Source organism: Trichoderma harzianum (genome assembly GCF_003025095.1).
Source record: "Trichoderma harzianum CBS 226.95 unplaced genomic scaffold M431scaffold_9, whole genome shotgun sequence".
In the NCBI taxonomy this organism is placed as follows: Eukaryota; Fungi; Ascomycota; class Sordariomycetes; order Hypocreales; family Hypocreaceae; genus Trichoderma; species Trichoderma harzianum.
In genome coordinates, this window is record NW_020209257.1 from 48203 (window position 1) to 59263 (window position 11061).

General features: G+C 50.0%; 8 protein-coding genes across 8 annotated transcripts; 3 read left to right on the forward strand and 5 right to left on the reverse strand.

Annotated features, from left to right (window-relative positions):
• Positions 1-62: 62 nt before the first annotated feature.
• Positions 63-1345, reverse strand: M431DRAFT_7043 (hypothetical protein; the record flags this gene model as incomplete). Its single annotated transcript, XM_024921805.1, has 2 exons — positions 63-1054; positions 1117-1345. The coding sequence occupies 2 exons, from the start codon at positions 1343-1345 to the stop codon at positions 63-65; spliced, it is 1221 nt and encodes a 406-aa protein (XP_024772181.1).
• A 628-nt stretch (positions 1346-1973) lies between these two features.
• Positions 1974-3052, forward strand: M431DRAFT_532273 (hypothetical protein; the record flags this gene model as incomplete). Its single annotated transcript, XM_024920855.1, has 3 exons — positions 1974-2426; positions 2487-2791; positions 2890-3052. The coding sequence occupies exons 1-3, from the start codon at positions 2409-2411 to the stop codon at positions 3050-3052; spliced, it is 486 nt and encodes a 161-aa protein (XP_024772182.1). The 5' UTR covers positions 1974-2408.
• Positions 2890-4139, reverse strand: M431DRAFT_509780 (hypothetical protein). Its single transcript, XM_024919355.1, has 2 exons — positions 3859-4139; positions 2890-3787 (listed from the first exon to the last, which is right to left on the reverse strand). Exons 1-2 carry the CDS (start codon positions 4063-4065, stop codon positions 3326-3328), a joined length of 669 nt encoding a protein of 222 aa, XP_024772183.1. The 5' UTR covers positions 4066-4139; the 3' UTR covers positions 2890-3325.
• A 239-nt stretch (positions 4140-4378) lies between these two features.
• M431DRAFT_509781 (hypothetical protein) lies at positions 4379-5625 on the forward strand. The gene is made up of 4 exons (XM_024919356.1): positions 4379-4520; positions 4597-4958; positions 5015-5236; positions 5292-5625. The coding sequence occupies exons 1-4, from the start codon at positions 4426-4428 to the stop codon at positions 5429-5431; spliced, it is 819 nt and encodes a 272-aa protein (XP_024772184.1). The 5' UTR covers positions 4379-4425; the 3' UTR covers positions 5432-5625.
• On the reverse strand, positions 5580-6391 carry M431DRAFT_509783 (hypothetical protein). The gene is made up of 3 exons (XM_024919357.1): positions 6087-6391; positions 5799-5992; positions 5580-5732 (listed from the first exon to the last, which is right to left on the reverse strand). Exons 1-3 carry the CDS (start codon positions 6270-6272, stop codon positions 5729-5731), a joined length of 384 nt encoding a protein of 127 aa, XP_024772185.1. The 5' UTR covers positions 6273-6391; the 3' UTR covers positions 5580-5728.
• Positions 6392-6800: 409 nt separating this feature from the next.
• Positions 6801-7862, reverse strand: M431DRAFT_509785 (hypothetical protein). The gene is made up of 3 exons (XM_024919358.1): positions 7418-7862; positions 7223-7349; positions 6801-7143 (listed from the first exon to the last, which is right to left on the reverse strand). The coding sequence occupies exons 1-3, from the start codon at positions 7740-7742 to the stop codon at positions 6972-6974; spliced, it is 624 nt and encodes a 207-aa protein (XP_024772186.1). The 5' UTR covers positions 7743-7862; the 3' UTR covers positions 6801-6971.
• A 155-nt stretch (positions 7863-8017) lies between these two features.
• M431DRAFT_532278 (hypothetical protein) lies at positions 8018-9034 on the forward strand (the record flags this gene model as incomplete). Its single annotated transcript, XM_024920856.1, has 3 exons — positions 8018-8041; positions 8196-8240; positions 8316-9034. The coding sequence occupies 3 exons, from the start codon at positions 8018-8020 to the stop codon at positions 8625-8627; spliced, it is 381 nt and encodes a 126-aa protein (XP_024772187.1). The 3' UTR covers positions 8628-9034.
• On the reverse strand, positions 8826-10364 carry M431DRAFT_90168 (hypothetical protein; the record flags this gene model as incomplete). The annotated part of the gene is made up of 4 exons (XM_024924118.1): positions 8826-9351; positions 9407-9779; positions 9840-10052; positions 10127-10364. 4 exons carry the CDS (start codon positions 10362-10364, stop codon positions 8826-8828), a joined length of 1350 nt encoding a protein of 449 aa, XP_024772188.1.
• Between the last annotated feature and the right edge of the window lie 697 nt (positions 10365-11061).

The following is an 11061-nucleotide window of genomic DNA, read 5'->3' on the forward strand; positions in this document are numbered from 1 at the left end:
TCATTTTAAACCCCTAAACTCCTGTTGCTCCATTTCAAGTCCAAGTTGATCGAAAAAGCAATCTAAAGGTCGAATCTTAACTCAAATTCCTCGTCGTCCTCTGAGTCCTGGTAGGACGAACCAGCTACTGGGAGACTGCTGCCAGCATATTCGCCATCAGAGCCAGTAGAAAAGCGTGAGCGAGTTACAGCACCTGATATCCTCTGGTTGGATGCGTTCCAATGAACGGGGCTCATGCTGCCAGCTGGCTTAGAATCATTGTTGTCGAATCCATCTCGGGCCGCACTCTGCGCACGAGTCAGCCGCTTAGAGGCACTTTCTCCTCGGCTCCTAAGCGTGAATGGTGACGAGTGATCACTGGAGTACAATGCCTCCATAGCAGGATCAACAGTTCGCCGCCTTGATGATCGAGTGGCAACATGTTCTTCATAACCATCCGTTACTGGAACCTCCATTACAGATAATCTAGATCTAGACGATCTGGTTACCATTGTAGGCTGACGTGAAGAGGAGGCGGGTTTCTTTTTTTGCCTAGTCATTCGCTCTGCAATCTCCATTCCGTCTGCAAGATCAGCACTATTCCAGGTGAACTCATCCGTATCCTGGTCGTTCCGTTCTATAGCCTTTTCTATCGCGGTTTCAATTTCGTCTTCCAGTTGTTTGTCCATGCGTGATACGCCACGAGCGTCCACCGGGTTATAGAAATGTTCATAGTAGCCTTTGAGCAGATTGTCTTTGCTTAGTCCCTTGAAGGTGAGGCCATTGCGCGGGAAGACATCGGATTGGTAGGGTAAAGGTTGAGGATTTGGCGGTGCGTATTCCGGCTCGTCGTGATCAAGATCTTGGCCGTCTCTGAGCTGGGAAAAAAGATTCTTTGGTGCTAATTCGGCTTGTCTCTGCCTTTGTCTCTGCTTCCGCTGCTGACTCGCGATACTCTTGAGTTCCGTCCTTTCAACCCCATGCACGGCGCTCTTGCCTCCAATTCCAAGCCCCTGGCTGTTCTTGGCTTTTGCGTTCGTCGTCTTGTTGCCCAGTGGAGCCCGCATCCGAGATTCTTTTCAATGGGTTAGATCAGAGTATCTTGTCAAGCTCTTATACGCAATAGGGCCTACATACCCGTGGGGGTCGTCATGGGTTTCTTGGAGATGAATTTTTGATTCTCTCCAAGGTTGCCCGCTCCTTGAATTGCATTTTTGCCAGCAAATCCAGTCAAGGCATTCTCGTTGCCTCGGCCCAAACCGATTGGTGTCTTCGGATATCGCATGCCGGGTGTCTTTGGCTGCTGTTTGGAGGGAACCTGGTGGCTGAGAAGCCGATTCTCCTGCTCTCGATGGGAGGACAGCATTGTTGTTGTGAGCAGTGGAACTCAGAAAATATAGCCGTTCCTTTTCTCTTCAGATGGGAAATCCCCAGAAAGCATATATCATGCCTTCCACGGGACAAAATCTCAATGTGTGAACAACCGCCGATAGTAGTAATGTTGAATTTCGTAGTGCTAGAGTGGCGCGTATTGAGAGTCCCGCTGATATGGCGTTGACCGGACAACTGAGACTGCGGAAGGCTCTCTCTGCTTAGTGCATTTTAGGTAAGAGTCTGATTTCAGGACTGATGCCGAATTAGTACTAGCGCACAGTGTTTCACAGCCAAGAACATTATATTGCATGGGCAAATCGATAAGGAGAAAGAGAGACTCAAAGAAGCTGTGGCTTGTGCTTTCAAAGAACCAGCAATAAAATGATAATAGACAATGATAATTTCGCATAGCATATTGCGATTTCATTATTCTTTGTATTGATAGAGACATCCAGGTACCTATTCGTCATTGTGTCGACGTACATGTCATTTTTCCTTTGTATTTTTAGTTACCATCTTTGTATGGTTGCGTAAGTTCATCCTGTCATCCCCGTTTGGCGGTACTTGCAGCATCACTTGACCTGTTTCGCCTCTACTAAGAACCCCCAATTTCTGCAAAAGTCTCTAGTTGTCATGCGCCCCGAGGCAGATTGGGCGCCTTGCATGGGTGATGTTCCTGCCTGCTGTAGATTCCGTGGAGGGACCTCTTCGGGGTACCTAGTGCTCGATACTGGCTTAGCACTAAGCCTTCTGGGTACCTAGCAGGTACGGAGCCCAGTTGCTGGAGGGCAGCTCAGGTGTTATTACAGTACCAGGTCCCTAAAGGCTCGGCGGGGCGCGACCAGCCACAGACGAGGCATCGTAGAGGGGCATCAAGACACTCTCCTTACCCCACCCCCTTTCCAGGCTGGTTTGACAACTCTACTCTACTCTACTTCTACTCTGCTCTGTTACGAGTACACTCTACCTCTTACGCTTCGAATCCTCTACAGTCCCTCTCCCGACCTCTACCAAGAAAACCCACCTAATACCGCTGAATCTTTCGCAACTTCAAAATGGATCGCATCAAGGAGGTAAAACTCTCGGGAAAGCTACACCGACCTGGGGAGGCGCGGGCTAACGGCATGAGCTAGAAAATGAACTCGCTCCGCTTGGAGGCTGATGAGGCCATTGCCAAGGTGGAGGAGCTCCAGACCAAGGTCAAGACTCTCGAGCAGGAGAACCTGGCCAAAGAGCAGGACATTACTTCTCTGCAACACAAGAACGGCCTCCTTGAGGGCGAGGTCGAGAAGCTGGAGACTGCCATCAAGGACTTCAAAAAGGTAGCCGATGAGGGACAAGAGCACGGAACCCAGAACGAGACACTGCAGCGACGACTGCAGCTGCTCGAAGAGGAGGCTGAGGAGGCCGACAAGACTCTGCGCGAGGCTAACGAGAAGTATGTTCACCTTAGGAGCACGTTATACCACTCTATCAACCCCTCCCACACGTCGTGGTCGCTTCCACCGAGGTCTCGTGCTAACATGTCGATCATAGGCTCCGACAAACTGATGTCAAGGCCGGCCACTTCGAGCGCAAGGTCCAGGCCCTTGAGAATGAACGCGACCAGTGGGAGCAGAAGTATGAGGAGATGGCAAAGAAGCACACCGATCTGCAGAAGGAGCTGGAGGAGCTCCAGAACGAGATTGGAAACATTTAAATTGTACTCGCTGGCCAGCATACCCTTTGGCTGCCCAACACAAACTGTTGTGCGGCTGGACCCCTTATAGGCACCACAAAGGAAATAATGTAGGATGTTGCGGGACGCGTGTTGATAGAGAAGATTCAAGTGTCACAGGGAAGCGTCATGTTTAGCAGCAGCATTACAACAATTACGTGTTTCATCACCATGTTCTTTTTTTTTCTTTTTCCTTTTTTGGGGTATCCATAGATCGCTACCGAAGCTGGCAACTATATTCGTGCTTCAAAGCCTTCATTCCGACCTGCGCGCCTTGCTCTTGGCTTTGCTCTTCGCCTTTTGCCTCCTCTCTGTAAGCTGCCTGTCGAATTTCGACTCGTAACGGAATTTCTGCTTCTTCTTCTTGGGCCATTCCTTGGCTTTTGGTTTGTCTTGATCCGCTTTCTCCGTTTCTTGCTCTTGATCTCCCTCGGTCTTTTCTTGAGGCTTCTCGGGCCGTTCTAAGCCATCTCTTGATATTGAGACGGACTCAACTGTGACTGTTGTATATCGGTCTTCGTCTATGTACTCCTCTTCGTGATCAACAATGTCAAGGTTTGGTCGGTCTGGAAACCCGGTCCATTCTCCCTCGTTCGCCTCTTCGCCCGATCCTGATTGCTCATCGGCGCTGTCAACCTCAATGGCGCCTGATTCCCGAAGTAGCTTATTGACGTGCTCGACGTGCTCCTCAACTTCTCGCTTGCGTTCATCTCGAATCTATCCACGATGCAAACATTAGACCAAGCAACGAGAAGCACTACCAGTAAACCCGGGAAGAAGCAAATTACCTGTTTCCTCGTCCTTAACCTCTCCTCGCGTGCTCTCTTAGCAGCTTCTTCCTGTGCCAGCTTTATACGCTGTTGTTTCCGTTTATGGAAGCCAGTGAGGTATTCCTGTCGAGCGTCAAAGTCGAAAGAGACTTCTTCAACGCCATACTTGCGCTTTTTGCTCGGTGGAGGGAGGACGCTCTTCTTGGGTCTCGGCTTTGCAAACATGGTGCTGTAATTTAAGTAATTATTTGGGGGTTTAGTTTTTGCTGCAACTTTTGTCACCTGTTGTCGTGATTGTAAAATTTCCCATCCACCTTATCTAGAAAATAATTTGAGGCCGATTTTCAGGGAGCTTGCATTATCGTCCCAGTATTGCCTACTTAGTACTAGCGTATTCGTCCAGAAAAAGGTAATAGCTGACGACTTATCCAAGCTGCAAGGGATCCCGGATTTAGCAATAACTGCGATAGTTGCATATTCGGCGGATGATGCAGCGCGCTGTCGCACCTCCGAAGCTCCAAGTTCTCGGCTTCTTAATCTGCAACCCAGACCATCTGCTGGCCAGAATCACAAACAACTGCGGCCATGCATTTCCAGACGATTGCGAGCCTTTTGGCGTTTTCCGGCGCGGCAAACGCCTTTTTCGATTCATCGCCATGGATTCTTTTGTCAACGTCGCCGTATGCTTCGTCACTGATATCCTTGATATGATGCTCTTGATATGAGCTCGAGGCGCTGACCAGATTCACATCATAGCTTTGCCAAGGCCCCCAGCGCGGATTCGATTCAAACCAGCTCTTCAGTGTTGGGCTTCACCAAAGATGCGCTGTCGACGTGCCCAACCGATCGTTACCTCATTGTCTCCCAGCCTGGCTTGAACACCCAAGACATCCGCCGGTCCAATGGCTGCGTGATGCCGCATCTCTGCAAAGTCGTCGATGACGAGCGAATTAAGGGCAAATCCATTGTGAATGAGGTCGTAGGAAACCTGGAAGATGCACAACTATCAGAATACATCAAGTCTGCCTGTGCTAAGCAGGGCAAGACAGCCACTGTGGAGGAAATCCATCTGTCTCCCTTGTCTTGGGAGGGCAGGGCTGCCGCATTCGCTGCCAACGGTTTGTCCTGCTGAAACTGCAATAGTCGGCCTTGACGGTAGCTAATAATATGGCAGATGATAAACTTGCACAAGGCCTTGAGAAGGCCACGGAGGGCGACAGCTATACATTCCTCTTCTACTCGACCCCAGGCGAGCCAATCTACGAACCCGAGTTCGAAGAAGCTCTCCGGACGGAGCTGAAGAGAAATGTTCAGAGCGACGAGCCGTCAAAGGGAGGCAACAACACCGAGTGGGACAAGCTCCCCTTGTTCGAGAAGTACCAGTTCTTTACTCCCGGTAGGAATTGAAATGCTCACTTCGCAATCATATACATGGGCTAATCAGCATCTAGGTATCTTCATGGCGCTCATCACCGCAGTTATTTTGCTTGCTATTCTTAGCGTTGGTATTAGAGCTCTTGGAAGCCTCGAGGTGTCATATGGTGCGTTTGAGAAAGACATGGGCCCTGCCGCACAGAAGAAGAACCAGTAATGCATCTGCCGGTCCTGGCAAGATATCATGTAGCGAGGTTATGCGTGAGAATCCTGTAACAATAATTCTTTAATTTCCAGTATAGGGGTATGTGTTTGCTTTTCGCGAGTATTATATCAAAAGAATACAATTTTTATGGTACTTTCTGCAGAGATGATGTGAACCGGAAATGCATAATAGTGAAGACATGAAATCTTAATTTTTCTCTATCCGACCATTTTGGCCATGTCTATTGACCAAACAAACAAACGCCTGTACTCCTATCATCCCATGACAATCTCCTCCCTTGTAACTTAACTACCTGTTTTTTTCACTCAAGTCAATCCTGGAAACCCTCCCAATGCCTTTCAACAGCACAAAAACTTACACCAAATGACTGGGCAGCAAGAAGTTTGCAATGCCCTCCTTGACGGCATACGAGTGACCGCAGTTGGCACACACCAGCTTCCCCTCGGAAATCTGCGTCTCCAGCAACAAGTGGTGCAAGTCCTTCAACGTCTTCTCATCAGCCCGCAGCTCATCCTGCGTAGGCGCCTGTTCAGGCAGAGGCGGAAAGCCGAGCTATTCGAAAAGTTCCAGAGTTAGTTCACCGGGGGGATCGTTCTGTGTATACCCTTGGTTATGATTGGTATAAGATGTAAGAGAATAACGTTACCTCTGATGAAGTCGTTCGCAGAGCTGCCCAGTCTAGACGTGGCAGCACGTTGATCAGCATGTCTGGGTTGAGCTCGATTTCATCCTGCACCAGTTCTGCGTCTTGAGGGTGGAGGGGATATGAGCTGGATGAGGACTTGCAGGCCTTGACGGCGCAGGTCAGGAAGTTGAGACTGAGGACCTTCATTTTTCGTGTGCTCCTTTCTCTTCTCTTCTTCTTCGTTTTTCAGGTTTGCTTCTTATCGTTCTTATTTCAGTTGATATTCTGTGCTGTATTTATGGTATGAAAATATCCGCCAACTTAAGTAGTAGAAACTTTAGTACTAGCCCGAGACACAGCATTTGCTTGTCCCAAAGCGGATCTCCAACTTTTTTTTCTTCCCTCCCACAGTTGCACGATCCACGTGACAGGGGACTCCGCGCTTTCAATACAGTTGCACTCCTTATGATCTCTACAACATACAGAAAAACAGATGAATGTATAATTGCAAGTTTGAAGAATCAATTCATGGAATTTTCCTTTATGAAATTTCATCACAATACAGTGGCCAGGAACATTCTGTAACCAATCTTTAACATTTATTTATATGCTTCGCAGTTCACTGAATCAGGCCAAGTTCTTCTCATGGGCGGATTTGCCAGACTTCCTGAATCGGAGAGTGAGGCCGATAATGGTAGCACCAACAGCAGCAAACATCACCACACGGAGTGCTCCAAATCCTGCAGAACCCGCACCATCAGCGTCGATAACCCCCGCTACGTCATCACCAACGGCTCCGGGTGCGTTAGCCGTACCGGAGGGCTCTTCTGAAATCAAGACCAAACTCATCAGTATACCAGTCAAGAGAGTACATTGAAGAGTTGGAGTCTACCATGTAAAGTAAATTTAGAGCTCGACGTGAATACCTTCGGGAGGGACCTCCAGCTCGCCACTCTTGGCGATCTTGACAGTCTTCAATGGGCGGTCACCGGCGGCAGTCGGGACGTTTTCAATCTTCTCGACAATGTCGTAACCCTCGAGGACTTCGCCGAAAACGACGTGGCGGCCGTCGAGCCATCTGTTGAGCATTACGTTAGCTTTTCTTCTTCTTTTTCTCATCAATGTCTAGAGGAGAAGGGGGAAAGAGGCAATCATACGAGGTAACAACAGTGGTGATGAAGAATTGAGAGCCGTTGGTGTCAGGTCCAGCGTTGGCCATGGACAGGAGACCCTTCTTGGTGTGCTTCAGCTTGAAGTTCTCATCCTTGAACTTGTTGCCGTAGACTAGACGCAGCAGTTGTTAGTCAGATAGACAGGCACCTTGGGAATCGTCTCTGGGGCTATATCCTTACTCGACTTGCCACCGGTGCCGTCGCCCTTGGTAAAGTCACCACCCTGGATCATGAACTGCTTGATAACACGGTGGAAGGTAGAGCCCTCGTAGCCGAAGCCCTTCTCGCCAGTGGCAAGAGCGCGGAAGTTCTCAGCGGTCTCGGGGACAGTCTTTCCATACAGACCCAGGACAATTCGGCCCAGCTTCTCGTCGCCGTGCTCAATGTCAAAGTAGACCTTGTGGGTGATCTTGGGGCCCTTGGCAGCCTCGGCCGACTTGACGAAGAAGAGCAATCCCACCACCAACAAGATGGCGGTGGTAAAGAGCCGCCTGAAGGTCAACATGGTGAATGGCTGGACGAGTGACAATTGGATCTCGGTCTTGCGTATTGTCGAGAAGCAGGAGAAGAAGAGCCGGGAAGATAAAGATGGACAGATATACTGGTACACCTTGCTTAGTATCGCAACTGCAGCTCGGTCCGTTTCACGCCTTGCCCCGCTTGTCCGCTTTCAAGCATCAGTGGCTGCAAGCGTGGGTGAGACTCCACAGCAAATCCCCTGGCCTGCCTGTTTAGGTGGATGCATTTAGCCACTATTTACCCGGCTGGCACCACACCACAATGGCCTGGTCGAGATTTCTCAAGGTGCGCAAGTAGAGAGAGAAGAGACTGGCGCATTGTAGCGTTTGGGTGTTTCTAGAGTGCGACTTGCAATTCGCATAGACATAAAAAATGGTACGCAATTGCTGCTAATGATTCTATATGGAAGATACATGTGAGACTAATCAATTTATTCTAGGTGTTCATCTTGGGAGTCAGCTTCCACGAGGGGCAGCTGGTCAAGGTATGAAGAAGGCCTGCGATCCGGAACACAGCTTTGTCGTTCGATTTCCAATGTTCGACTCTAACACTCAAGCAGAAAGCCCTCGAATCTTTCTACGCTCTCGGCCCGACAACTTCTGCCCGCATCATGGCCAAATACTCGATTCACCAGCTTGCCAAAATCGGCTCATTAGCGCCGAGGACAGTAACTTCCCTGACGGCGGAACTGTCGCAAATGTCCATAGAGACAGACGCAAGAAGACAAGTGCAGGAAAACATCAGAAGATTGAAGGATATAGGATCCTACCGAGGCAGGCGGCATGCCATGGGCCTGCCAGTCCGGGGCCAGCGAACGAGAACACAGACAGCGACCGCCAACAAGCTCAACAGAGTAGATCGCAGAGCTTAGAATTCTGGCTGAGCTCAAGTTGGCGGAGAGGATACGGAGTTTCGGAACAGCAATCGGGAGGTTACAATTCGCAGCCAGCCCAAAGGATGGGAATGCGTCAAAAAGAATATCGCCTGCGTGTACCAGGCCTTGTATAATACGTGTATATGACAAAAATAACGTACGAAGAAAACGCTATATATTATATATCTGCTACGCTTACAGTTTGTCTTCCATGATGGGCGCGCCATCGGCCTTGAGTTGAGCAGAAACAGCGTCCACCTCCTTCCAGACCCTAATAACATTGCCTCCCACAATCTTTGCGGCATCCACGTCGCTGACTCCTCGTCGTAACAGTTCGGCGATCAGGTCGGGATACTTGGAGACATCCTCGAGACCCGTGGGGACGGATCCAATGCCATCAAAATCGGTGCCGACGCCGACGTAGTCATAGCCAATGAGGTTTCCAATGTAGGTAATGTGATCAGCGACCTTTTCCAAGGTGGCGTTGTCAGGATCGTCGTCGGGAAGGCCGTACTCGTTGTCACCTTCGACACACGAGATGAACTGCGGAGCAATGTTGACCATGACTACGGAGTTGGTCTTCTTTACCAGCTGGAGGACGTGGTCTTTGACGTTGCGCGGGTGAGGGCAAATGCTGTGGGCCGAGCTGTGCGAGAAGATGACGGGTGCTTTAGAACCTTCCCATGACGTCCCGCCAAGGACATCCACCATTGTCTTTTCACTTTATAAGAGAGTGAGTGGGGGTTTTCACATATGACCGGAGGGGCTTAACATACCTGACGTGAGCGAGATCGACAATCATACCAATACGATTCATTTCGTGAACCAACTGGCGTCCATCATCGCTGAGGCCGTTCCAAGCCGGCGGGGCTACCCTCAACGGACTCTCCAACAGGGCAGCGTCTGCAAACTTGTTGTGGCAGTTGTGAGTCAATGTCGCATATCTCACACCGAGATCGCGATACAAGCGTAGGTTGCCAGCCAGGTTGGCAATCTGGTGAAGACCCTCAACACCCAATGGGGAGATCAGCTTTCCAGCCCGGAATGCAGAGATCGCATCGGAGCCGTCGACGTCAGGGGCAAAGTCATCAGGATAAGCGGCAAACACCCTCTTCATGATGTCAATCTCCTGCAGCGTGAATTGGAGGCCTTTTGTGAAGAATCAGTATGCGAAAGACGCGGTGAGTAATGGCGTGACAGAGCTCTTACTATCAGCATAATTGGCATCCGAAAAGTCTGTGCCGTTCTTTGGGCACGGCGCGAAGACGCTCCAGAAAGCACCTCCCGCGCGACCAGCTCTTAGTCGAGCGAGATCGACGTGGCCCTTGAGCGTTCCATCTTCAAAGGGGCCGGTGAATGAGTCTCCGTCTAGATGATTGCCATAATAGCCGCGCAGAACGAGAGGAAAGTCGACGTGACCATCTACATATCGCATTGGGTGTTAGACCTTTGCCTTGAATCCCTTTTCATGTAAGCGCAGACTTTGAGTGTCTTACCAATCAAAGGAGTAGTCGACAAGATAGTGCGCGCTCTCTCCTCGACTGAGTGCGTCTTGGAGTGTGACTGTTGATAGATGCGTTCGTAGTGAGAGATTGCCGGCTTATAAAGCAAGCCGATGGACGCAATAACCAGTGCGATACCCGCGGCGAGTTTCTTGTAGTTTGGCCTGCGCGACTTTTGGTAATAGCCTGCCCTCTCTGCGGTGGGCAGAATCGTGTACGATTTTGCGGCCATTTGAGGCGGTTGAGGGTTGTCAAACGAGTGAAACGACTGTGAAGGGGAGGATGATTATCTCCGAGATACGCAATCTGGTTAAGATAGTACGCGGTTTGGCGCGGAGTCTTACTAAACCCCCGGGGTAGATGAGTGTGTACTCCGTAGAATGAGCAGCCTCGGCATCTGGACTGCTTGTGCAACTACTATTTGTGATGGCATCATTTTCTGCGTAACGAATCACCAGTACCTGATGAAATACTATATGCTACCTGTATTTTGTCTGCGTTTTTTGGTGTTGTCCTGTGCCTCAGTGGGCAATAAACCTTCAGCTAGGTACGTTACCGTACCGGCTTAGACTGCATGTCTTATGCTGACGGGCGAGAACACGGTGGGGGAACCGGCGCTGGTAGATCTGAAGCAGTGCTAACGTAGGTACAGCTCTCGCTTCTGACCGTCGATTGGCTTGACGAAGTGTTATTAAGTACTGGCCCGTTCATGGCCCTTGACCTCATGGAGAACAAGAACATCAAATCAGCTTCCAGTAGCATTTGAGCATTTAGAGGCTACAACCAACCGTAGAAAACAAAAGCGCAAGGGCACATGTTCTCCGCCCACGAGGCTGAACGCCAAGGCATACCGGCGCACCTGATGGCATGCACGCGGCATCCACAAACTCGGCGAGATTAGTGCTGTACTGTACAAGCCAGGCACTGGA

Bases quoted from the DNA above. Each gene is read 5' to 3' on its own strand.
- M431DRAFT_509780 (XM_024919355.1), bottom strand. From the start codon at position 4,065: ATGTTTGCAAAGCCGAGACCCAAGAAGAGCGTCCTCCCTCCACCGAGC. The intron at 3,788-3,858 runs GTAATTTGCTTC...CATCGTGGATAG, and splicing joins GGTTAAGGACGAGGAAACAG to ATTCGAGATGAACGCAAGCG.
- M431DRAFT_509785 (XM_024919358.1), bottom strand. From the start codon at position 7,742: ATGTTGACCTTCAGGCGGCTCTTTACCACCGCCATCTTGTTGGTGGTG. The intron at 7,350-7,417 runs GTAAGGATATAG...TGCTGCGTCTAG, and splicing joins CGGCACCGGTGGCAAGTCGA to TCTACGGCAACAAGTTCAAG. The intron at 7,144-7,222 runs GTATGATTGCCT...AATGCTCAACAG, and splicing joins ATCACCACTGTTGTTACCTC to ATGGCTCGACGGCCGCCACG.
- M431DRAFT_509781 (XM_024919356.1), top strand. From the start codon at position 4,426: ATGCATTTCCAGACGATTGCGAGCCTTTTGGCGTTTTCCGGCGCGGCA. The intron at 4,959-5,014 runs GTTTGTCCTGCT...ATAATATGGCAG, and splicing joins TGCCGCATTCGCTGCCAACG to ATGATAAACTTGCACAAGGC. The intron at 5,237-5,291 runs GTAGGAATTGAA...ATCAGCATCTAG, and splicing joins GTACCAGTTCTTTACTCCCG to GTATCTTCATGGCGCTCATC.
- M431DRAFT_509783 (XM_024919357.1), bottom strand. From the start codon at position 6,272: ATGAAGGTCCTCAGTCTCAACTTCCTGACCTGCGCCGTCAAGGCCTGC. The intron at 5,993-6,086 runs GTAACGTTATTC...CTTTTCGAATAG, and splicing joins TGCGAACGACTTCATCAGAG to CTCGGCTTTCCGCCTCTGCC.